Genomic DNA, 24,630 nt, shown 5'->3' on the forward strand with positions numbered 1-24,630 from the left:
GTTATAGTCACCTTATCCAGTATGCATGCTGTGGGAGGTAAGAATTTCACTGTTACTGTAGGTGAAAACTAAGTGGCACAAAATGTTCAAAATATCAGTCTAGTGAGTTTATTTAATGAAAAAAAGGTTTCAAGTTTTTGGCTTTAGAGTTTGACTGCAAAAGTACGTATGAAACATATTTAATTGAGTATATTTAATTAAATATATAATATTCAGTGAAATATATAAACTAAAAAACTGTTTGCAGCAGTTTGAAAACAGAAGTTTTAAACCACTGATAAAGCGAAAACCAATCTCTCCACCCGACTGCATGTAAAAGACTTGGTTGTGTCTTTGATTTTGGCCAGTAATGGCTTTGGTGACTGTGCTTCTTCTGGTTCCCTGTTCTCCTAGATTAATTACTTACTGTAATTTCTCTGTGATATCAATACTTCTTGATACAATCATGCTGTTTTCCACATAAAGGGAAGGAGTCCTTGCACTTATGTAGAATGAGGTTTCTTTTCTCACTTGCTTAGGGAAAATACCGTCATGTTATCTAGTAAATATATACTGATTGTTATGTGAGGAGGTTGTTTAAAAAACCCCAGTCTGTTGAATCTCTTTTCACACTATTCTATTCATAAGTGCATACATGTAAGAGGAGAGATAAGTGGCATTTCCACTGTTGATGAAATTATAAATATAGGGAAGGAAAAAGCCATTCCTTTTGCTGCTGGCCAGTCCTCTTGATTTGAGTTGAAGAATTTTGGTTTGCTTAACCATGCTAATTTTAAGCATCCTACCTTTGGGTCACAAGCTGGTACTTTTTGTTAGATTTCATGAGGGTAACTGCTATATGGACATCTAGATAAATCTCCTACCACACTCCCGCAAAAAACCCCAAACAAAACACAACCCGTACAAAAACAAACCTTTGAAGAGAACTGGAACTGGGGAAAACAAAGATGAAATCCAGTACTTAGAGAGATGCCTGTTATCCTACCTGTTATCCTATTGCAGAACAATGCAAGAAGTTTATAGGAGAAAATGCTAAGCCCAATTATGGTTGTCAAGTTACAATTCAGTCTGAACAAGAAAAGCTGTTAATGAAACAATTTCGTCGGGAAGAAAAACGAAATGCCAGAAAAGAAAAACAAGCTGGGGAAGATGTAGAAGTTTCTGGAGAAGGACTAATGTGCTTTGACCCCAAAGAGCTGCGGATGCAAAGGTAATGCCAGAAGTTGAGAAATGCTTCTGGTTTAATAGCTGTTTCTACTGTATCATAATAGTTTATTTTCTTTTAGTTTGCTTTGGCGATTAGGTGATTCTGATTTCAAGTCACGTTTTATTACAAGTGTAGAAATTTTTTTGGTATGAAAACCTAATTTCAGTGAAAGAAAGCAGTGATCTGCTTAATGAGAATCTTCTTAATCTCATCTGTGTGGGCTGGAGATGCAGATTAGAGGGGTAGGCTATCTTTCTTAGTTCCTGTATACACACTACTTGCCTAAGATTTATGAAGTCTGTACTAAATCTATCAAATCTATCAGAACTATCTTTTTTTTCCTCTCAAGATTAATGGGTACTATTTTCCGCATTGTCAGCTAAAGGTAGTGGGAGGAGGGGAGGAGAGGATGAAGAGCAAATAAGCTGTTGTATTTCGTATTGAGAAAAATATAGTGAGAGTGGTATTTAACTGAATACCTGTTGCTATATTGCTTAAAAAGAGGCAGTACTGTATTTAGGAAGCCTTGCATTTATAGGATTGCACTTTTGATTTTTATCTAAACATTGTGTTATAAGGACTTGCTTTAACTGATGCCAGAGAAAAACAATGTAAAATTGTGGTAATTATTGTATGCAATGCTTTCTTCCTTAAATTTCCACAACTTTTGCTCTCACGTGAATATATTCACGTGATATATTTTTTGATGGCTGCCTAAAATGGGCAGATTTTTTTGATGGCTGCCTAAAATGGGCAGAATTACAGCACTTATTTTTCTGCTCACAGAGAACTAGCACTTCTGAATGCTAGAAGCATGCCAGTCCTGGGTAGACAGAGAGAGATGATGGACTTCGAAAAAATACGTTATCCACATGTTTACGATTCCCGAGCTGAAGCTGTGAAAACATCAGCATTCATTGGGGGTGCAAAGGTATGTGTTTGGTGCAGGACCCTTCTTGAACAGTATGTAAGTATTTCCCAGTGAATAATTTGCAGTAGGCTTCCCTTTGTTCCCTTATACGAAGGAGAATCTCTCAGAATCCAATATATGAAGCATTGCCTCTTTGCACAGTTTTACACATTTTTATATATTCTGCTTTTATTTTGGCTCTATAAGTGATCTCATTTTCAACTGATGTGTTTATTTTTATTTCTACGGTCACTTAAATCATTAAAATACTATTTTTCTATCTTTTTTGAACTATTAAATTGACTTTAGCAAAATGAATGCTTTATGAAATTCTAGATTGAATGCCTTTTGAAATTTAATGAAATAGACTGGGGGGAGGGTTGTATTTTTTGGAGTATTTTCTGAGTAGGAAAACTGATTATTTTCCATTTGGTGGGTTCAGCGCTATCCATAAAATGAATCAGTGAGAACTGCTTTTATTTTGGATTCATATTTTGAAGGAAAGTGACGGAACAAATGTTTAAACTGGATTATATGTAATGACAGTTTTCTTGTTTTCATACTTTCAGTTAATTTTCCTGTAATACTGTTTCAGGTGCTTTTACCAGAGACAGTTCAGAGAGAAAACAATAAAATGTATGAAGAGGTGAAGATCCCCCATAGCGAACCAATGCCTATTGGTATTGAAGAGAAAATTGTTTATATTAAAGATTTAGATGAGGTGAGTAAACAATTTCAAAGATATTAAATTAATTTCTACTTTGTATTACAAAAATTTAACTGAAAAAGATAACTACCATGTGTAAATGCACTCAGTTTCTTTGCTACTGATTTTGGGAATATTTGTTGGGGGATGTAGTGACTGCACAGCTCTATTTTGCAGTCTGTGAGACTAGTCGTATTAGTACAATGCAGTTGTGGGGGCATTGAGTTATGATGTTTACAGACTGTATGACATGCAAAACCTTTTGAAGTAGTGCTTCTTTGAGCAGAAAAGGGCAAATTATTATTAGCAGAACTTTGGTGATAGAAAACGGAGGGGGAAATTCAAGTAAGACCAGTATTAGCATTTTAACTTTTATTGATTTTTAAAATGGTGAAAAGGCTGAGGTAAGAGGACTAAATTTTTTTGTTAGTACTTACAGTCTAGAACTTTCAGTACTCCATCACATGTACCTGCTCGTTTCTGATTGTGTATGACAAATCTGTTGATGAAGGGAAGATTTTGCAATTGTTTTCAACAGGAACATAAGAAGCAAGCTCTCTGTGCATATGAAGAAGTTTTTATGTTTCTTAGTTTTTCATCAGCATCAACAGGGAAAAAATTTTCCCACATTTTTCTCTGTGGGAAAACAAGACATGAGAATATAAATCTCATATGGTTACCCAGAGCACTTTATTGGGGTTCTGAGTAAAGATTATGCCTTATGTAAAGATTTAACTGTTTTAAATCGGAAGACAGTTGAATTTTAGAATCAGAATCTATTCTTTTCTGCTTGGGTGACTGTACCTAATGTCATGTTTATGAAGTGACTGGCAGCTTAACTAGGTAGAAGAGTTGAGCCACTGCAGCTGTAAAGTGCAATATTCTATATGACAATTTTCAGCATGACAGATTTTTGCAATGAAATGTCTTTCTCCCTAGCTAAATACTGCCTACTAAGCTTTTTGCAAGAAGTACCAATATTTCAAGAGACAATCACTTTTTTCAGAAAAAGTATAGTTCAGACAGAAAAATAAATATTGAGAGCAAATAGTTGGCAGATTTTTACACATATAATGTTTAAAATAAATGTTACAAAATGCATCAGCTATGCAGATTTCACAAGTCATTCATCTCCTTTGTAGGTTGTGTATCATGAAGAGGTATACTTTTCAGATTCACAGTGGAATTCTGAAATAGAAACAATCTTCTTCAGAACTTTTTAATATATTTCCTATTACAGGACATCAAATAGGAGTGTCAACAGCAAATAGAATTTTGTATGTTTGAATACTTATGTATTTAATTCCCACCCCCAACTGTTCTATCAGTTTGCAGCAAAAGATGACAAATTTATGAATAGTTTGTCCAGCTGCAGGACATGTCAGATTCCTGTTTCTGTGAGTGAGGCTCATAGATTTGAATCATGTTAAGAACATCTTTTTCTTAATCACGTGAAGAGCCCGATGTTGCCAGTGTGTGTATTTTTGAAGATACACTTGATCAAGACATAAGTATCTTGATTTGGGCAAAATGTCTTTTTGCTTTCTCTGTATGGCTGTTCTAGATCTTTAACCTCATAAAATACTGGTTGGTGCTTAAAATTTTTGCCAAATAAACTCAATTCAGTTTAGAGGGCAAAAAGTTTTTTCTATCAATATGTTGTATTCTTTTTTTGGTAAACCAGCATAAGCAAAAGCAGTAAGATAAAGCTTTTTAGCTTTCTCCCTAGCGTATGTAGCGTATCCCATGGTTATAAGATAGCTGTCTTACACCTCTATATAGATATGTTTGCAAGATTATCTGAAGTATAAGCAGATGTGCAGGGAGGAGATGTGACAGTAAATTCGACTGTAGATAGTTCATGCCAGCATATAGAGGCATCATGAGGAAGTTGAGAATTTTGCTACAATTGAGTATTACAAGTTGCCGTCGGTAGCAGGGGCTTTGTTCTAAGGCATTGAGTTGATCTAATCATATGGATTAAGGTACTCATTCTGTTTAACATGCAGCCTGTAACAATAGAGGTTCCCAGCGAAAAAAAAGCTCAAAACAATCAGACAGTTCATTGTTGCTGTTAAAGGCTATTTATCACACAGCGCTGTAAGCAGTTGCTGTTTTAGGGGGAAATCACAAGAATGGGCCTCAGAATGTACAAAGACAGACCAAGAAGCTGTGCTATGTACCCTAGGTGAGTGCATTTCACAGACAAAGTGTTTTAGAAGGTGCAGCTGGTGGTAGCTTAATAATTCAAAAAGGCAGCAGACGTGGCAGTCATTGGTGGTGCCGAGGCTATGGACAGAAAGTCTTTGTTATTCAACTTTATATTCACATTACCTAGCAGGTGAAAATTCTATTATTTGGTTATTAGTTTGCATTTGTGTCACCTCCATCTTTTAAAAGACAAAGGAGTTACATGAAAGAATGTATAACATACAGTCATAACATATGGTAGTGAAATTGTCAAATTAAATTATTAAAAAATTTAACTAACCATTGATTTTCCTTTTAAAAGTCAGAAGATAGAAGTTAGTCTAAAATGGGCTAGTCTGTATTTTTTCGAAAAAATGTTTCACTTTCAACTGAATACTAATGTGAGAATTTTTGAAGTGTCATAGGAGCTTCTTTTCTTTTTAGTCTGTATGCTTTTATTTGCGCAAGGGTAATTTTAAGGACTCTCACTTATGTGACTTCGATCACATTGTCAGCAGTTTGGGTAGAATCTTTGAACATGTTACATGCATATGCAGCATACACTATTAAATTTAATTTTCATAGCCCTTAAGGTCAGAACTGAGTTCATGATAAGGAGTTAATTTATATTTTGAACTGTTAGCCAAAAGCTAAACTGCTGGATCGTGTAAGGTGAAGTTGTTTGGTTTCATTTTAAATGTTTTGAAGTGTTAATTAACTCAGGTTTTTCTCATTTCCTTAAGTTGACATAAACATAGTTTGAGAGATGAGAGAAATTTATTCCTCTAAATATTAGTTCCAAGAAACCACATTTTAGCCACACTTTAAACATGTATACACTCCCTTTTGTTGTTGTTTCTTTTATACAAATGTAAGGCAATAAGACAAAACCTCTCTGAACCAACAACCAAGGGAGCAGCAATGCCTTAAAGTAGCACAGGCCTTAACAGGAAGTTCTTATTTATAGGATTTACAGTGTAATCAGGGTGCACCTTCTGCTACACTCCAGAATGAAGGAACAACACATTTTAGCAAGATTTGGCACGGTATTATCTGAAATCTTATGGCTAGTATTTTTAAAGTAAGTATTTAGTTTATTTAGAGCCTCCTTGTAATGATTTAGAGCTTTTCTAAACAGTTTAACTTTATAATCAGTTAAAATATTCCACAGGTAGATTTTTCTAAAGCGCTATGGAATCAATGCCTGGAAGAAACCAGATGCTGAGATAAAAGTCAAGATACAACCTTTGGTAGCTACCATTCCTACCTAGTCCCATTATGCACTGCAAATATGAGAGATCAAGAGTGGCCAACTTTTCACAATTTAGCAGCCATAAAGACGTAACATAGCATCTGTCATAAGCAGCTGGCAGTAGCAGTCTCTTAATATCTGTGTCTGCTTTGTCACCTCCATCTTTCTACAATGTGATCTAAACTGCTTTACTTCCTGGTACAGTCTAACTCCACCTGTGTCATCTCATATTCTTTATTTCCTACCCACCTTGTTCGATGCAGGAGATAGTGGCTTGCATGGAGGGTGCTTTGCTGCTGCTTTGGAACATCTGTGGCATTTGATAGCAGAAATGTCACAAAGGGGAAGGGTTCTCACTGTACTGCAAGGCAGCAAATCCCAGCCCCAACTCCATTTGTAAATAATTGGTTTTGGCATTTATTATTATTTGGAGAACCCTGGGTACAAGCACATGTGGCTTGTAAGTAGCTGGTTGGTCACACCACTTTAGTCAGAAGTATAATGGTACTACTGCTTGTTAATGTGGCATGCTAGCTAGATAGTTTCAATAATGAGAATTTAAAAAATTGAGTAAGTGCAAGCTTAGATTTATTAGCTTTGGCTTCTTGACATGCAGCTTGACGGTTACTGAAATATATGTTTTTGTACTTACTATGAAGGTAGGTTTCTGCCAGCCTTTTTGCCAAATAAATGTAACTTTAAAGTCATAAACGCAGGTCAGGAAAAGTTCCTCTTCAAGACTGTGAAAGCAGGTTTTATCTAACAAATTGCTCTGGTGAAAAATGACTTCAGCTTTTTACCTAAAGTGGATATTCAGGGTAAGATTTATTTCTTTGTTTCATGTTATTTCTGTTTCCTTTTACTAGCACTACTTAGTGGTCTAAATAAGCAATTCTTTTTTTTCTCTGCATTATGTGAAGGAATTATTACAAAATCAATGTTCCCTTTTTTCCTGTAATGTTTTTGTGGTTTTAGAATTGTACAAGTAAGGCTACTGAATAGAAGTATGGATGTTTTTGCATAAATTACATTTTTCACATCCAGAGTGTTGAACCATTTATTCCAAAGTTGATCTTAGTGTACATTTCAGTTGCATATTTTCGAAACAGCAATTGACAATTGAACTGAATTGAATAATTTTTAAAAATATTTTAATTTTATTGAAATTTTGACGTTTATCTAATGAAGTATGCTAGAAAATTGCTCTGAGGAAAGTTTACGTGTTCCGTTATCATTAGTCACAACTTAAGACAAGGAAAACAACCACGTCTGTCATAATACAGTGTTTTTAATAGTTGGTAATGTATATTAGAACTAGCAGTCTGTCTTCATATTTCATGAGTGGGGGTCCAAAAAGGGTAGAGTATGTGCAGTAATAGGTTTACATGAATACTGGAGTGAAGATTCTACACTGACGTTTATCTTAAAACTTATAAATTCTAGCCTAATTTTCTTCATTATGTGAGTTAATTAGTATTTTTATCATTATTTTAGAACTCCAGATGCAAAATTTACAATTTTTGCATCAAATTGTTTGAATATCTAATTGAGCCTCAGCTGAGGCTTTTTTATATTGTTTTGTTTAAATGTCTGAGTAAACACTGTAGTTTTGTCTGAAAGCACATAGAAAATGTGCACTTCATGCCAAACCAGCAGTTTATTCTCCATGTCATGAAAGATTATTATAATTTCTATTATGAAAATCATATTTGTTAGAAGTAGTTTTATTAACTCTTCATCAAAAAGAAGGCAACATGTTTGAAGCAAAAATGTATCTAAGTAATATAATGAGAGAAAGAAACGATATAGTGTAATGCAGTTACACTGCAGTGATAGCAAGGATTTGTGAATGTTGTAGTACTTCTAATTAATTCTGGAATTAAATGTGAAAGTCTGGATTCCTTGATTTAACATGGAACCTGTTCCAGCTCTGGCAAGGCAGAGTTCTCAGGAGCAAATCTTTGGAGGATCAGGGGTTATGACTACCCTTTCATAGCCATGAGTTTGAAAAGCCAAAAACTAACACCTAAAGGAATGAAGTAGGTAGATAACAAAAGAATGGATGATTTTGTCCCAGAAATCTGAGATTATTGTACTAAGCATGGTTCTACCTGTATGTCTTTTCTCCTGAAATGAGAGTATTTTTGCATCTCCAAACTCTCTATGAAAATAATAAAGTAGGCTTCCTGGAACATCAGAAAAAGAACTTATGCTAGTGCTGAAATAAGAGAAAAGAATGAGCTATCTCAGAAGAGATACACTGGGGATAAAGATTTTCTTTTTTAACATAGCAATAGTAAAACACAAAAAGGGAAGAATCATGAGGGATAGTGATATCAAGGTTGTTCTAAAAATAATAAAAATAAGAAGGCAAGAAATAGAGATTGTCATTTTGTTTTTTGACAAAAGCCATCATACAACTTCTTTTCCTGGAGACACATGTCCCAGGTATGTGATAGCTCTTAAGAGCTGAACAAAGTATTGGATATGTTAATCTCTTAGCCATTTCATGGATTTCCTCGAAAACATTTTATTTAGTAACTTACACTGTTATTTTAAAAAACATTTTGAAACGCAGTCATGCCTGGCAGTAAGGATTGTGATATACCCTTGGCAATTGAAAACTGTGATTATTGACTCAGAAAAAAGATGTGTTTGACACTATTATAGACAGAGGACCTGTCTCTTAACACAGGGTGAGAAATTGAAACAATTTTCTCTGAGACATCTCTGCATTAGGTGGGTGTGACAAGACTGCAATGTTTGCCTTAATCAATGTTGCTTCTTCTGTTCACAGTCCAAGATTATAGTAGGCATAAAACCCCCACTAATATGCATTGTAGATATTATACAAATATATTTATAAAATATATTCTATATATATAACACATGTATACAACATATACACAAGGATGTGTGTGTATGTATATTTCCTATTAGTGCAGAATTTATTTTAAAGTAGTAGATGCTTTTCAACAGACTCATCACCACTGTTTTATATAGCTTTCCCTTTACCTCCCTTAGCTTGCCAGACTTTTACTTTTTCATTTTTAAATAGAAAAACAAGATCTGAGTGCAAAAAAAGAAAAGAAGATGATGGATAATTGGAAAGAGACAAGAACTGAAGTATGATATTATATCAGATTTTACAAAGAGCAAAAGCAAGTTTCACTGAGCAGCAGCCATTCATATGTATTGAAACAATCTGTCTTCCACCGTTGTGGAAGTAATACCATAGTTCATCTCTTGGTATGAGAAGTAATGAAGGTAAAGGACGAAAATACATCATGCTGCTCATGAGTTTCAGATCTAGGCATTATATAAATGATCAGACATAAGCCTGTATTTGCTCAAACTACATCCTCCTTCATATGATGTGGCTTTTATTTTTGACTTGATATTGTGGATCGAATCGCTGTAATGTGATCATTTGAAAGCTGATTATTTTTTTAGAAACTGGAAAAACTTTCACCAGAGAAGTATAATGAAAACAAGTTTTTATTATTGTCCTATAAAAACTGGGGAAGTAATGCAGATACCCCCTTTAAATTTTGGGTTACCTGAATTGTTGGAGAAATTAGGAGATAAACACTTGCATCCACATCTATAAATTGTACACTGTTTCCTTGATGTAAAAAATCAACCACACAACAAATTGCAATGTAACCTTTCTCTTACTCCAAAATAGTGTTCTCTATCTAACTCTGTCATAAACCTATCTTTTGGTAGGTTCCAAGAACGTTTATTTGCTTTGGTTTTACACTGAGCAAGTTGTATTCTTTTAGAATCGGGCTGAATGAAGGCTTCTGTTGAAGTATGTGCTGTCTTAGCTCATCTACACAAATTTTTCAGATGAGTTTTCACAAAGGTGAAAAATTATCTTTTTCTTTTTGGTCTAGGCTTCTCCTTGCTGTTCCGCTATAACCTAATGCCTTTCCCTGTCTTATAGTGTCTTAAAATTGATTGCTTGAAATATGATCTCATTATTGGTTCTTTAATTTTCCTTTTTCCAATGTCAGGTGGAGTATAGTTGAAGATATTTTGTAGTCTTTTGTTTTTATTCTTTTTAAAATTTTCAATCTTTTGTCTTTTTTTTCTTTAAACATCAGTTCTAAATACTATTAGGATAATATCTTGTGTAACACTTCATAGCTTTATTTTTTGTGTTGGCTTATCTGTTTAGATACTCCTATAAGAGCCCTTTTAACATCTTAGAAGTTTGACCTTTGTGTTATGTGAACAAGACAAATTTAAGACTCCACCAGTGTTTGGGGGTAGCAAGGATGCTATGAAAAACTAGTAAATATGCTCTTTGTTGTATTACTCTGGATTACACTTCTACACACTTTTGTATTTTGAAAGGATTGATATTAATGAAAACTTATGGAAAGATAAATGTAGATACTGTAAGAAAAAATCCTTGTGAATATAAAATAGTATTTTTAAATGTCCTTCCATTAGTGAGGTTGTAATTGAAACTTAAAAATACCTTCTCTGTAAGAGATACTCTGTTTATTTATGTACTAGTAATGTATAATATATTCTTATTGAAAAAAAGCTCTGTAAAATCCAAGTCATCTCTATTTGGGCAGTGTAAGTTTGAAGGCAAGAACAATTAATAGACAATACGGGTCAAAGTCTAATACTGGTACTATCTCTACCAGTGAATACAGAAACCTGTGTTTCTTTTGGTCTGTTCTTTAAACTAGCATGGCTGTGTATAACATACTAAGCAAAAATTGCTGAAGAAATATTTAGTAGATACTGTCATGTGAGACTTGCAGTTTCTTACAGTTATTTTGGATTTTGGTTGCACCTTTTTATGCAAATAGTATATATGAATATGGAAGTGCACTTTTTAATATTAACATGACATAAAATTGACTGCATCTGATTTGAATAAAACGTTAAGCCTGTTTCATTTTCTGCACAGCTGTCAAGGATGTGTATATTGTGTAGTGCTGGCTCTGAAATGGTTGAAAATCTTTTGGGAGCACTTACAAAGGCAAACCAGTAAAGGGCACCAGCTGCTGAAAAACACCTGCTGAGCCACTGTGGGAGTAGATGCATCTGCCTGTAGCTAGAAGTAATCTAACCAATTACCTGCTTTTACCTGTCAGGATTTTAATTTGTGTAACGATTCAACCAATGAAACTACTTGTGAATACTGAAATTAAAAAACAAAACAAAACAAAACACAAACTTGGATATTTTTTTATGCAAAGGAGCACTACTTCTGAGCACTAGGAGCCTGTGAAAGCTTCTCGTTCTCATTACTATCTTACGTTCCTGTTTTAATAAAAAACCCAGATATGGCAGCCAAAGGTCTTAGCTACACTGTGCATAATGTCTTACTAAATGATTCAGGCAGTATGGAAGAGATCGTGCTATTGAAAAGCCGGTTTCCAGTTTTTCTTTGGCTTAGTTTGACAGATGGATCTTGGGGGGCTGGCGAGAATATATATTTAATTTTTTTATTGCAGCATGTTATATTGTGGATAGAATCATGGATTGATTAAGGTTGAAAAAGATCTCCAAGATCATCAAGTCTTACTGTCAGCCCAACACCATGGATGGTAATGCATACACAAAAAATGTTTTGCAATCAGAAGTCGTTAGAGAAGTTTCCCAAGTACTTTTTAAAACTGTGGTACTTTTTGTCTTTTAATACTTGAACTTTTGTTGTTCCCTTGCATTGGTGACCTTGCCATGTGAGTTCATCATCCTTCACTTACCCTTTCTTTACCTACAGAAGATCAGGTAGAAAAACTTATGTGAATGCTGCTGGTTTAATTGAGATTTGGGAGAACAAGAGAGCTGTGTTCTCATAGAAAGAAAAAAAAAAAAAGACTGGTGCTTGTAGCTTTCCCTTGTAAAATTTACAATAAGTCATTAAAAATCTATATTGTAAAACAGCACTGACTTCTTGGTTAGCAGTAGTGTGAAATTAACTGAAATAGACAAGAAAATTGATTATGACAGCAGAAGTGATTCCTCTGGGAATACTCTTCTGTTTGCCATTCTTTCATTTTTACTCAATGTGATTAAATAATTACTAGTTTCAACTATAATTACCTTTCAGAACACTCTTAGTTTTTCTGATTTTTGTTAGATATTATTAGGAAGAAATAGTTTGTCACATGTTATGGGCAAGTTCAAGTAAATAGTTTAAAAATATTATCCTTAAGTAGCTTCCATATTGATAGTTTAAATATTCATTTCTCCATGAAAAGTTACAATTGATGCCTTTGTGTTCATAAAATTAATTAGGAATTATTTAAAAATAAAAATACTGAAAGACATTGATGCTTTAAATGTATATAATAAGGTGAAGTGTTGTTACCCTTCTCTTGAATACAGGTTTAAATTTGCTTTCAAAGGAAAACAATATTTAGGCTCCAAATTATGATATTCAACTGACTGTAAATTGTGTGACTTTTATTTATGTATTACATTTTTTAGAGTAAAATAATGACCAATAAAAATCCAACAAGCATTTCAGGTAGACGTGTTCTGCCACAGTGTAGCTGCATGTAGATCAAAGAAATCCAGCTTTCTGGTTCACAGCATTTTTTCCTCTTTTACTTAATCAGTGTAATATTTGAAATCCAAATATATCAGCCTGCTGTCTTTGCAGCTGTTATGTTTGTTGCCTTCGTTACGTGATCAAAATAAGTTAAATACTTAAATTGAGAAAACAACTTGTTACATGTCCATTCCTCACTCTTTAGGGAGGTACGTTTATGCCATTGACTGAATGTAGAGACTTTGGTATAAAGCACATGCAGAGATCTGTAAACTTTTTAGTGAAAACAACTCCAAGTAGTTTAGGCATTTTGATAATTATGACTGGGGAGTGAATAATGTGCCTCTGCTGCCCGCTGTTTAGGGGATAGCCATTTCTCAGTGGAATTTTGTAGTACGAGAGTAGAGGAAGAACGCAGTAGTCTGCTTTACTTTGATAGCATACCTGAAGGCAAGCTTTCATTCTTGGGAGTAATTGGTCTTCGATTTAAAGAGAAATACATGACAGTATTTTAAATTATAATTAAAATTATATTCAAGACAAAAGTTGTTCTTCATTTTCAAGAAATGTAATCTCAAAGTGACAATTTTTGAAGATGAAGGAAGTGTATGCTGATTCTGATATGCTGTAACATCTAAAACATTACATTGCACTGAAAATATTTTAGACAAATTATAGTTTGTCTGATTTTAATGTTTGCCTTTAATTAGCACAATTTTCAGTAGTCACCTTGAGATATAAATCTCTTATCTAGGATAAGAATGTCCCAGGCTTTTCAGTAATAGAAAGGCAACTGCGCTTGTCCATCAAGGGATTCAGTTAGAAATCACCAAATAGTTTTAAATGCTTTTAAAAGTTTTTAGGATAGAGGAGCTACATGAGTAAAAGATTGACTTTATATCTGACAGACTATTCATTTCAGACCTGCAGTTTCCATTAACTTAAAAATCACATAATAACTGTTCATATAGTGGAAGTCTTAAAATTTTCAAAGAGTAGTCACTGTTTGAGTCTGCAGAACAAAAGGGAGCAACAAATAGTGTGGTCTTTCGAAGTTGGAGGACCTCTGTGTGTGTTTTGTATCCTATTCTAACAAAATACTTTTTCTGAATTCTAATTGGAAAATTGGAATTATCCTACTACTTGATCTTTCAGTTAGAATATTGGATCTGAACACATCAAATAAGAGTGGAATTTTTTTTCTTTCCATATGAATAAATAGGTGCGCTTTGTATAATAATAATATCAACAATTATCATAGTAGAAACAATTTCTTTCCATTGTAGCATGCTGGAAATAAATCTGGACAAGAGCTTTTTATTTGCAGGAAACAAAATATAGAGAAGAAGATTTTATTTAGCCATTTGTAAGAATTACTGTTGAACATAGTATAATGAAGGAAACTTCTGTGCCAGTATTCCTTCTTCTCTGCTTTTGTTCCCTGAATTTGAAAAGAATGGGATTTTTTTCTGAGTTATCTGAGGCTACACTGGAGTTCCTGTGTTCCTGAATCTTTTTCTCTTTGCTTTTGACACCCGTGGACCTTTGTCCTTCTGGACCTCTAAGCATGAGACTGTCTCCCTGCCGTGCATATTCCTTAGATGGAGACTTTTTTGGCTTGTTGTCAAGTGTATCTTTAAGTTACATAAGAATAAAGAATACCTCTCTCAAGTTTTGCATCAGTAATTCGCCTGTATCAGAAAATAGACTGGTTTGCGTATCAGTAGCTACTATAACAGCCAAACAAAAATTCTGGTCCAGTTGTAACCTGCAACATGTATCCTTTCCGAAGTTCAAGTAAAAACTGTTAAATCTGTAGTGCTGTATGCAAAGCAAGAACTATCTTCCTGATCAGCCTTTCAGCTTTTGTGATTCTGCAGTTTTCAGTGTCTTAATTTTCCATTAATCTAGATGAAGAGAATTGCTGACTGGAAATGCCCAGGTGCGGTCCTTTAGAAACTTTGGTGTCTTTATATCCTGACCCGTGCCTCAGTCATTCACAGAAGTCTATGTGGTGTGGGAGGATCTGGACTTCGGTCCCTTTTGTCTGATGTCTATCTCTTCTTCATGGTCAGCATTTTTCAGGTTTGGCCAAAAACTATCCATTGTTTTTGGTCAATACTCTCCATCCCTACTAGATTTTCCAGTTTTCTATTTAGGCTATTTACAGTTGCAGTAGCCACCTGTTTTTGAGATAAATATATACCCTCATCAACACAACTTACTACTAAGAAATTATTTTCTTTTTTTTTCTTTTTTTCTTTAATGTTTGTAGTGATATAGTCTTTCAAAATGGCAACAAGTATATGGAGTGAGAAAAATAAATTATATCTCTTGATGAGATGCAGTTGTTTCAAAACTCTGCCAACTAGTTCCGAATCTGGTTCATGCAAGAATTTAGCTTTCACAGAGTAGTTTGTGTACGCTCATGTAATTTAATAATCTCTTTATTTGTGAAAAGTTAGCTCAAACCATTTTATATTGGTTGCATAAAGGGCTTTGGTTTTTATGTTGTGCGTTAGTAGAGCAACTTTTTTCCTCACCAGCAGCCAGAACTTACGTCGCCCCTTGCATAATTCCTTCGTTATCTTTCCTTCTTATTTGTTGGATTTCTCCTTTTGTCTTGCAGCGTCTATATTCTTGCACAACTAGAAAAGCATTTTCTGTATTAAGTGTTTGATTACAGTTACTTTGAGATAGTGTGCCTCTAACAGTGATTTTTGTTTCTCTTTCCTTTTAAAGAGACACACTCTGTTTTCCCAGGGGAATAAATTAAGAGAGCGATATGCCAGCAATAGAGCTAGGAGTCTGCTTTAGTTGTATACAAGTGTAAGAAATTATGAGTGTGTTCTCTGAACTGAAAAAAAAAACCAAAACCAAACCTGTAGATTAAATAGGCTGTGGAATATAAACATCAGTTTCCTCATTGCTCCGTCTAGAAAAGTCACGAAGATGGTGGTAGTGCAGGTGTTAATCCATAGCAGTTTAGGAGGAACTTTGCTGTTAAGGGTAACAACATTTTAAGTGTTTTAAAATTTGTAGATGTTTGTGTGTTTTACTCTTCCACACACTTAGCTTTTTATAGCATTAACTTATTTTAAAATTTTACTTGATACAGTTAATATTGATTAAATGCAAGCAAATTTGACTCAAATCCTTCTATCCTCGTAAGATTTTAGCTTCTGATCTTATTAGGAAATGCCACAACTGTCGCCAATTTTCCTTTTGCTATTTTCCCACTAGCTGCATTACTTCAAGGTAATTTTTGTGTGTAATTCACAAATGACATCAGAGAGCTCTGAGAGGAATCTGTGTTCTTGTCTCCATCTCGTTGCTGTAATCTGGAATAATTCTCTTAACATGAGATACTTTTGAGTTTGCAACAGTGTTACTGAAATCACAATCTCACCTCTGTGTCTTATTTGGATGTCAAAATTTGTGTACTAGCTGTGCTGTAGAAATAATTGTTTCTATGGAAAAATCTTTCTGAAACACTTTATTATCCATTTCTTCAAATCAAATCACAGAAGGTGTAATCATTCTGTCTATAATCTTTTGTCATATTATAAATAGGCTTGGGAACACAGCAATTCTCTCAGTGAGGGGAGGAAATACCCCAAACTGTTTCAGTGTTTTAACTCAGAGCAGTGAAAGCCTTGGAGCTACAATGCTTTCCCATCATTTCCAGTCTATATAAGCAGAAGTCTTTGGGTTTAATCTATACATTGAACTAAAGAGTATTTCTCAAAGTTTTTTTTTTTTAATACAATGATAAGTGTTTCAATACTTCAGGAATGTATAGAAAACGTATGACTAGTGAACTTGTTTTGTATAGCTTAGCTTGTCAAAAGAATAGTTTAGATAATGTTGGTGGCAGTGTATCTGTAGTCTTAAAAGGATTTTTCTTGTAATTACTTCAGGCATGTCAGCTCTTAGCTGTCATATATGTAGTTAAATATTTATCCTAAAAACTTCTGCTTTTGAAGAGATCTCTCTTCTTTCTTCACTAGAGCAGGTGGTAGGACTGATCATTTTTAAAAAAAAAAAAAAGAAAAAAACACAAACCCACCAAAAAAACAACAGGTGTTGCAGGGAAGGGGATGGGTATTCTTTAATTATTTTTTTCAATTAGATGTTTTTTTCAAGGACTGCTTGTGTTACCATAGTAGGAGAGTAATATGCTACTAGATTTTGCTGCAATTTGTTTTTTAATGGAACTGTCCTACAATTCCTCTGGATGGTTCTTCTCTAATGGAAGTCTGTTTGTTGAAGAGCACTCACTGTTATGAGCTGCCCAAAATGTTCATATTTCTGAGAACTGAATAACTGTCAGGAAAAAAAGTTTCAGTATATTGGCAGACACAACTTCGGAAAGTCTGGAGGTAAAACGTTTAATCAGGATTTAAAAGCAGCATTCTGAATAAAGTAAAAACATAATAATTTTCATAGTTTGTGTGCTATGATAACTGTAAGCAGAGGTAAGTTTCATATGCAATGAATGTATATGTGTATTTTTTTTTCCCTCAGGATACTTTTTTATTCTTCTGTACTCTCTGTCAGAATCTAGGAAAAATTTGCAGTGTTTGTTTTGAGTTCAATGACACTGATATAATTTTCAAAGTATAACAGTTTCCCTGGTTTCTTATGGCCACTGCTACTTAAAAACCTATTGCATTAACCAGTGAATTGAAAATTTTAAAAAGCAAGATTTCGTAGCTTTCAGAAAGATGATATTTAATTCAAATTGAAAACATGTTCAGGAAAGTCTAATGGGCTGTGATCCTGTGTTCTGTAGAATGTCAGAGTATGCTTTTACCCTTATGGTTCATTATCTGTCATTTCTAAAAATTTCTTCTGACTTCTTAATCTAATTAAGGGACTGGAGCATCTTTCATGTCAGGAGAGGCTGAGAGAGCCAGAGAATTGGAGGCCCCAGGGGGTGAGGGATATCTTACAAGTGTATACAAATACCTGCTGCAAGAATTAGTAACAAAGGTAGCCAGACTCTTCAGCGGTGCCCAGCACTGGTCACAAATTGAAAGATATGAGATTTCATCTGAACGTGGGAAAGTAATTTCTTTTGCTGTTAGGTGTTCAGACACTGGTACGCCTTGCCCAGAGAGATTGTGGAGTCTCCATCCTTGGAGATGTTTAGAACCCAACTGCACAGTCCTGGGCCACCTGATGTAAGTGATCCTGCTTTGAGTAGGGGGGTTGGACTAGATGATCTCCACACAAAATGATTCTCTGACTATCACTAAGAGTGACATGGATAGCCATACTGTGCAAGAACTGCTTTTAGTTCTAGTGTAGTCACCTGTAATACACAGAGCTTTGAAACCAGCTGCTGCTTCTCTGGTGCCATTTGCTACTTGCATCTATCTAATGTGTTTTACTCCAAGCTTCCTTTATAGCACATAACTCTTCAGGTACTACGCTTTGGATGAGACATAATTTTTACTTACTTGAAGAAATTGTAATGCTGATTATGGCCCAAAGCCAATCCTAAGCTCTATTTGGCACACTTATATAATTTTCATATCTTTGTATATGCAACTTGTTCTTACAAAAATTGTCCCCCTGAGTCAATGAAACCTCTCTGATATGATTTGGTGCTAAATGGAGCAGATCCAAGTATCATGCAGTTTTTCTTCTATATGTTATGAGCCTTTGCTTAGAATGTATATGTGTGCTTTGAAAGACAACATTTCAGTCTTTTGGACAGGCATGAAGCTATATTCTCAAACAGTACTTCTAAGTGAATATCAGAATAATGTGACCATTGAGGTATTTACATAGTTATATTTTTGTTCATTTATTATTGTTCCGAACTCTTATGAGCCCCAGTTGCATGGAAGTAGCAGAATATGAAAAATATCATCAGGAGAGCGAATCTATGGAAGTCCCCATGTATATCATCCATATTTATTTGTGAGTGTACCTTCAGTAGCAGAATAGGATTTACACTGGTTCAAAAGTGCTCTAAGTGTATGCAGGCATAATTAGAAAGCAAGGGAGACAACTAAACGTTAATAATTTGAAGGGATAGTAGGAATGTACTTACTAACATGTGTATGTGTATATATATACACACATATGTATGCATATATATCTCTCTCTAGATAAATTTTGTGTATTAGTAGGTATGTAGAGATATATGTTTTAACCAACAACATTCAGAAGTACAGCAATGGGGAAAGATGTCCTAAAGTTTATTTAGATGCCAGGACAAGGGACACCTGAATTTCCTGAGGTTTATGGGTTTTCTGTAAAATAGCATGGATTAGTCATGCTATTACCAGTTAAATCAATTATCTTTTTAACAGGAACTGCAAAAGAACAACTGACTACAGAATAAGATTTGTTGCATCTAAAATATATAAGATCATTTGATTAAATTATATCTACATTAAAATTAAGCCAATTAGTAGGGAAAATGCTGAAAATGTAAACTTGATCTATGAGTGCAATGGATTATCTTTATGATAAATGGGTAGTGATATTTGTTATAATATGACAAAAGTAGTCACCCTGGTAGAACATTTATTTTAGGTAGTTTTATGTGATGGAGATTAGGACAGATGACTAACATTTCTTTTTTCTGGGGTGATGAGAAACTTCATCTGGTATTACATGACAACTGGAAAAATTGAGGTAGACAAGACAAAATGTCTCTTAGAATGAGGAATATAAAGAAAATGACATGTAGATAAATCTATAAAATATGATAATTCTAAGGAGATACCACCCAAACATGTTTTCTAGATAAACTGCTAAGGATTAAAATGGTTATATTTTTTCTGGCCTTGCTCTGGATAAGGTAAGATATATTATGTTATGTCCAGATGGAGATCTGTGACAAGTGATGTCCCTCAGGGGTCTGTACTGGGACCAGTGCTGTTTAATATCTTCATCAATGATACGGGCAATGAGATTGAGTGCACCCTCAGCAACTTTGTAGATGACGCCAAGCTGAGTGGTGCAGTTGCCAAACTGGAAGGGCGGGATGTCATCCAGAGGGACCTGGACAGGCTGGAGAAGTGGGCCTGTGAGAACCACATGAGGTTCAACAGCGCCAGGTACAAGGTCTTGCACCTGCATCAGGGAAATCTGCAGTTTCAATACAGGATGGGGGATGATGTGATGGAGAACAGCCCTGCAGAGAAGGACTTGGGGGTGCTGTTTGATGAGAAGATCAATGTGAGCCGGCAGTGAATGCTGACAGCAAACGGGTCCAGAGGAGGGCTACAAAGATGATCAGGGGGCTGGAGCACCTCTTCTTTGAGGACAGCCTGAGGGAGTTGGAGTTGTTCAGCCTGCAGAAGAGAAGGCTCCAGGAAGATCTTATAGCGACCTTCCAGCACCTGAAGGGGGCCTACAAGAAGGCTGGGGAGGGACTGTTCACAAAGCCTGTAGGACTAGGAGCAATGGCTATAAACTGGAGAGGGGCAGCTTTAGACTGCTTATAAAGAGGCAAATCTTCACCATGAGAGTGGTGAGGAGCTGGCACAGGTTGCCCAGGGAAGCTGTGGGTGCTCCATCCCTGGAAATGCTCAAGGCCAGGTTGGATGGGGCCTTGGGCAGCCTGGGCTGGTGGAATGTGTCCTTGCCCATGGCAGGGGGATTGGAACTAGATGATCTTTAGGGTCCCTTCCAACTCAAATCATTCTATGATTCTGTGTCTGTGCTTACCAATACTGAATTTAGTAGTTGCCACTAAAATACTAGCATTGTACCTTGAAGCTGACTTAAGTCCACCTTAGGCTATGAAATGGAAGCTTGTGTTAGTGAGTTTAATTGCATCTGACAAGCTGTTTCTGTCAACTAATGTTAATGCGTGAAGTGACAGAGTGAAAGGTGATCTCAGCTTTTAATGGAACTTGTAGTTAGCACCCTTTTGTTCTGGTTGAGGGAGGGTGCTATGGACCGTAGCAGGTTTCAGAGACATGCCTGGGGATAAAAGTTTCTGCTGTATCATATTTATTAAACTCGGCAGGATTACAAGGTCTGGCTAATGAATTGCATGACTAAAGCTCTCTCTAATGTGGTGATGGCCTGTACTATTGAGAACAAACACCGTTACTACCGTGTTGTTAAAGCAGTTGTGTTTCTGAGTTGTAGCTTGCATGCAGACTGTGTCATATAGACTTATTCATTAATATTACTTCAATGACTTTAACAGTCCTGTCATATTTTTAAGTTGCTGTTAGAGCACCAACACACAAATATCTTCTTAACAAAATGACTAATTTGGAATATCTTCATTAAGTGTAATCTCATTTACTCATAAATACCTTAGTTGTAATAGCAAACTCATTGGGAAAGAATTGGAAAGCTTGCTGAAGTAAAAATAAAGGTTTTATAAATTCATATTGGAGATGCATCTTCCGGTTTGTGGAAAGAGTTGCTTCTTGGTGGTCTTTCATGTAGATCTGTGCTTATGTAAAAATGGCACTACTTTAGATATGAAAATGTGTTTGCTGAGACTAGCACTCAGATTGTATTCTGCTTAAACTTCCTTCAATTTGCATAGAATTCTAGGGATAGTCAGTTGTAGAACAGAAAGCTGAAGAATGTTGCATCTCAATCACCTTCAGTAAAAAACAGATTCCGCCATCCAGTGGCTACCAGTCCTTTAAGCAAGAAGGAATCTAACTGGTTTATCTGAAAAATAATTGGTCTGTAGAAGACTGGACTGCCATTGATATGCTGGGTGGGGTGAGGGGGGGAGGAATTGTTTTCAGCTTTCAAACTAGATAGTTTGTGCAAATGACAAATTAAAAAACCAAATCTAGTACTTTTCTCAGACTGTGGGCTTCTGTGCATAGGGTTATATATCTGTGTGCTGTCTAGTTTTCCCTTTTGACAGCAGAACTACTGGTTTTGGATTATGAATGTAGCTCTACTTACTACTTGGATTAAAATTAAGTTTTGGGGAAAGGTAATCTGTAATAATTTTTCAACCAAATGGGAACTTGATTTGAAGAAGCCTTAAGATACAGTTTATTACTGGAATTCCTTTCTCTTGTAGCTTTTTAATGCTTAATATATTCCTGCAGAGTTACCTTTCAAAGAGTATTATGCATTGACTGTGTCCTGTGATGGTGAATGTTGTGTATTGGTTTGTCAGTGCCTGCATTTTAATTTTGAGTTGCTTGGAAATTAGTGTGTTGAATGGAAGTCTGTATTCTGGTCAGGATACTGTTATTTAAAAAAACACTTATAGTTCTTAATCAGGCGTTTATGGGTTTTATTTTTTATTAATCTTTATTCCAGTCATAATATTTCTGTTTCAATCAGCTTAGCATCTTTCCAGAAAGCAAGCTGGGGTTCATTTTTCTAAATGGTTACTCAGCTTCACCTGCTCTTTCTGGAACATCTGCTTGATTGCTGCTTACAAAGTCAATCTTAACCCGTAGTGTTTCTTTACAGTAGGAAAAGAAACAGGGATTATTTTTATTTCTCTAAATGTTTATTTATTTTTGCTAACCATTGCATGTCTCTGCACTACAATATACGTAATTTCTTCCAAATGTTGAGGTAAAAGTTACCTTACGCTGCCAAGTTAAGTATTAAGAGAAATGGGAACAAATACCTTCCTAGAGGAAATAGGTTTAGACAATGCTTAAACACATACTTTATTTAAGGTTATTAACATTCATGTAATAACTTGTATGTGTAAAGCTATGTGTATAGGGAGACTTGTATGTGTAAAGCTGCCATGTGACTGTGAACAATTCCTGTTGTTCTTTTCTGAAGATACTTACACTAAACTTCATTTAGACAACTGTGTTTCTGCTTTTGTTTACAATCTCCTTCTTTTATAATATACATATTGTGCAGTGCAGTGTAGTGTTTTGTTACTTCAGTTCTGTTGTCACCAGTTGTGGTTGTCAGTTCCTCTCCATAGATCCTTCGTTAAATACGCTATAAACAGTGTTCATCAGTGTAAAATTTATGGTGTTTATAACAGCTTCTAAAACCAACTAGATGGAATGGGTGGGAAAAAGAATAATATAAACATTTTCAAAGACTTGTCAAGAAATCTCAAAATGAAATAACAGGCAAAATAGAAACCTGAAAAGACTAAAGAGGCCATAAAAATAGCTGATTTAACTCTGATAGCATTAATGTAATTAGCAGGTCTCCAAGATACCCATCAATACTTTGTAATAGTCTCATTCATGAAGGTGGAATTAATTTTGAAGACCATACACCAAATTAACACTATATATACAAAACTTGGTGTAAAACAGCTTTCCTCCTGCAATCTTGCAAGCCAAATAAACTGTGAAAGAACGATAATAGTGAAAACTGTTGTAATCCTGAAATTCAGCCACTTAAAAATCTGAAGGAACCTGATGAGAAGTACTGGAATTACTTATATTAGATATATATTTTTTTTCTCCTTCACTAAAGACACTTAACAGTTTAGAATAGTTATTTGAATGTATTTGAGATGTGTCCATCTGTAAATACAAATGCAATCCTTTATTTTAATGGAACTTGTTTTTTGAGTGTTGCACAAGAATTTTTCAACCTGAAAGCTTTGCTAAGACAAACATAGCGCTAAACTGAAAAGAATATTTTTTAAAATAAATAGTGTGTTAATTGCACAGTATTTGCATTGACTTTGATATTAGTAAATGTTGGTTATTAATATTTCAGATCCTCTAGTAAAAAACGACAATTGGCCAGTCATTAAGTATATAATTTCTGTATATTTCAGCATAGGGTATTGTCATGTGTTGTGAAAATGGTATACTAACCTAAATTTACAATTTGCATCTCAGCGTCTCACAAAAGGCCACCACCAAGAAGCTGCAGCAAAATTATAGACCTAGTGCTGTTTGTCACAAAGTTCTTTAAAATAGTTGATTTAAATAGCCGATAAAGCTCTCATTCCTAAGCTTGCATTACTTGGGGTAGCAATAAATTGGGTACTGTTCAAATAATTTGATTAGAATTTGAAAGAGTATTATTATTAGTATTGGAGAGACTATTACCACAGCAAATGAGTGTAAATTAACTAAAATGCCAAGAACAGTGAAAAGGGAGATCTTCAGGAGGTGCTTTCAGGATTGGTATTTACAGTGAATTTGTACTTCTGTGTTGTTCTACAATTAAAATAAAAATTACAATCACAAAAAAATCAGTAAGATACTTTTCATAATTATTAGTAGAAGCAATTCAGGTTATTATATTAATTTTTCAGAGAGACCAAGAGGAACAAAAGTACTTTTATAATTTATGATTTCTACTTTGTAATGTATGCATTAAACTATAATAACTATAATTGCCTGTATTGGCTCTATAATTTAATTCTTGAAAACATTCTCTAAGTTTGTTTGGGACTACACATAGAAGTTTTATGTTCCTCTTGGAGGCTACAGTTTGTTGTAAATATTGTTGGAGAAAGGTCTGAACATTAATAATTGCAAGATGGGGATTTCGTCAGTAGCAAATAGAAGATTGTTAGTGAATTTGTGTGTGTATCTGTTTGCATAATTTAACTTTATTGCACAAAATTAATCATAAATATTTTTTAATCGTGTTTCTTCAACAAGTTCCTGTGTATTGCTGCCTCTTCTCCCACTGAAGTAGTCCTAGTTTGTCATCTTGAAGATGTATATTCTTCTGACTATTGCTGTTTTACCGATGTTTAATTATTAATTGGTCATTATTTTACTGTATATTAATTTTGGTCACATTCTTGATTAAAAATAAATTCAGTGCTGAAATAGAATGCAGCTAAAGATTTTGATTCATTTTAAGAGATGTTATCCTGCTATGTTTGGTTTCCTTGTGGATTCAGTATTTGAAGGTTGGGCAGGGGTGG

General features: G+C 34.8%; 1 protein-coding gene across 1 annotated transcript in view; it reads left to right on the forward strand.

Annotated features, from left to right (window-relative positions):
• Positions 1–24,630, forward strand: part of ASCC3 (activating signal cointegrator 1 complex subunit 3) — a 277,171-nt gene that overhangs the window by 52,524 nt on the left and 200,017 nt on the right. Inside the window, exons 6-8 of the mRNA XM_069851132.1 lie at positions 1,003–1,210; positions 1,994–2,138; positions 2,713–2,838. Coding sequence (XP_069707233.1) covers positions 1,003–1,210; positions 1,994–2,138; positions 2,713–2,838 — 479 coding nt within the window. The remainder of the gene's footprint in view (positions 1–1,002; positions 1,211–1,993; positions 2,139–2,712; positions 2,839–24,630) is intronic.

The sequence above is a fragment of the Phaenicophaeus curvirostris genome, chromosome 2 (assembly GCF_032191515.1).
Source record: "Phaenicophaeus curvirostris isolate KB17595 chromosome 2, BPBGC_Pcur_1.0, whole genome shotgun sequence".
Lineage (NCBI taxonomy): Eukaryota > Metazoa > Chordata > Aves > Cuculiformes > Cuculidae > Phaenicophaeus > Phaenicophaeus curvirostris.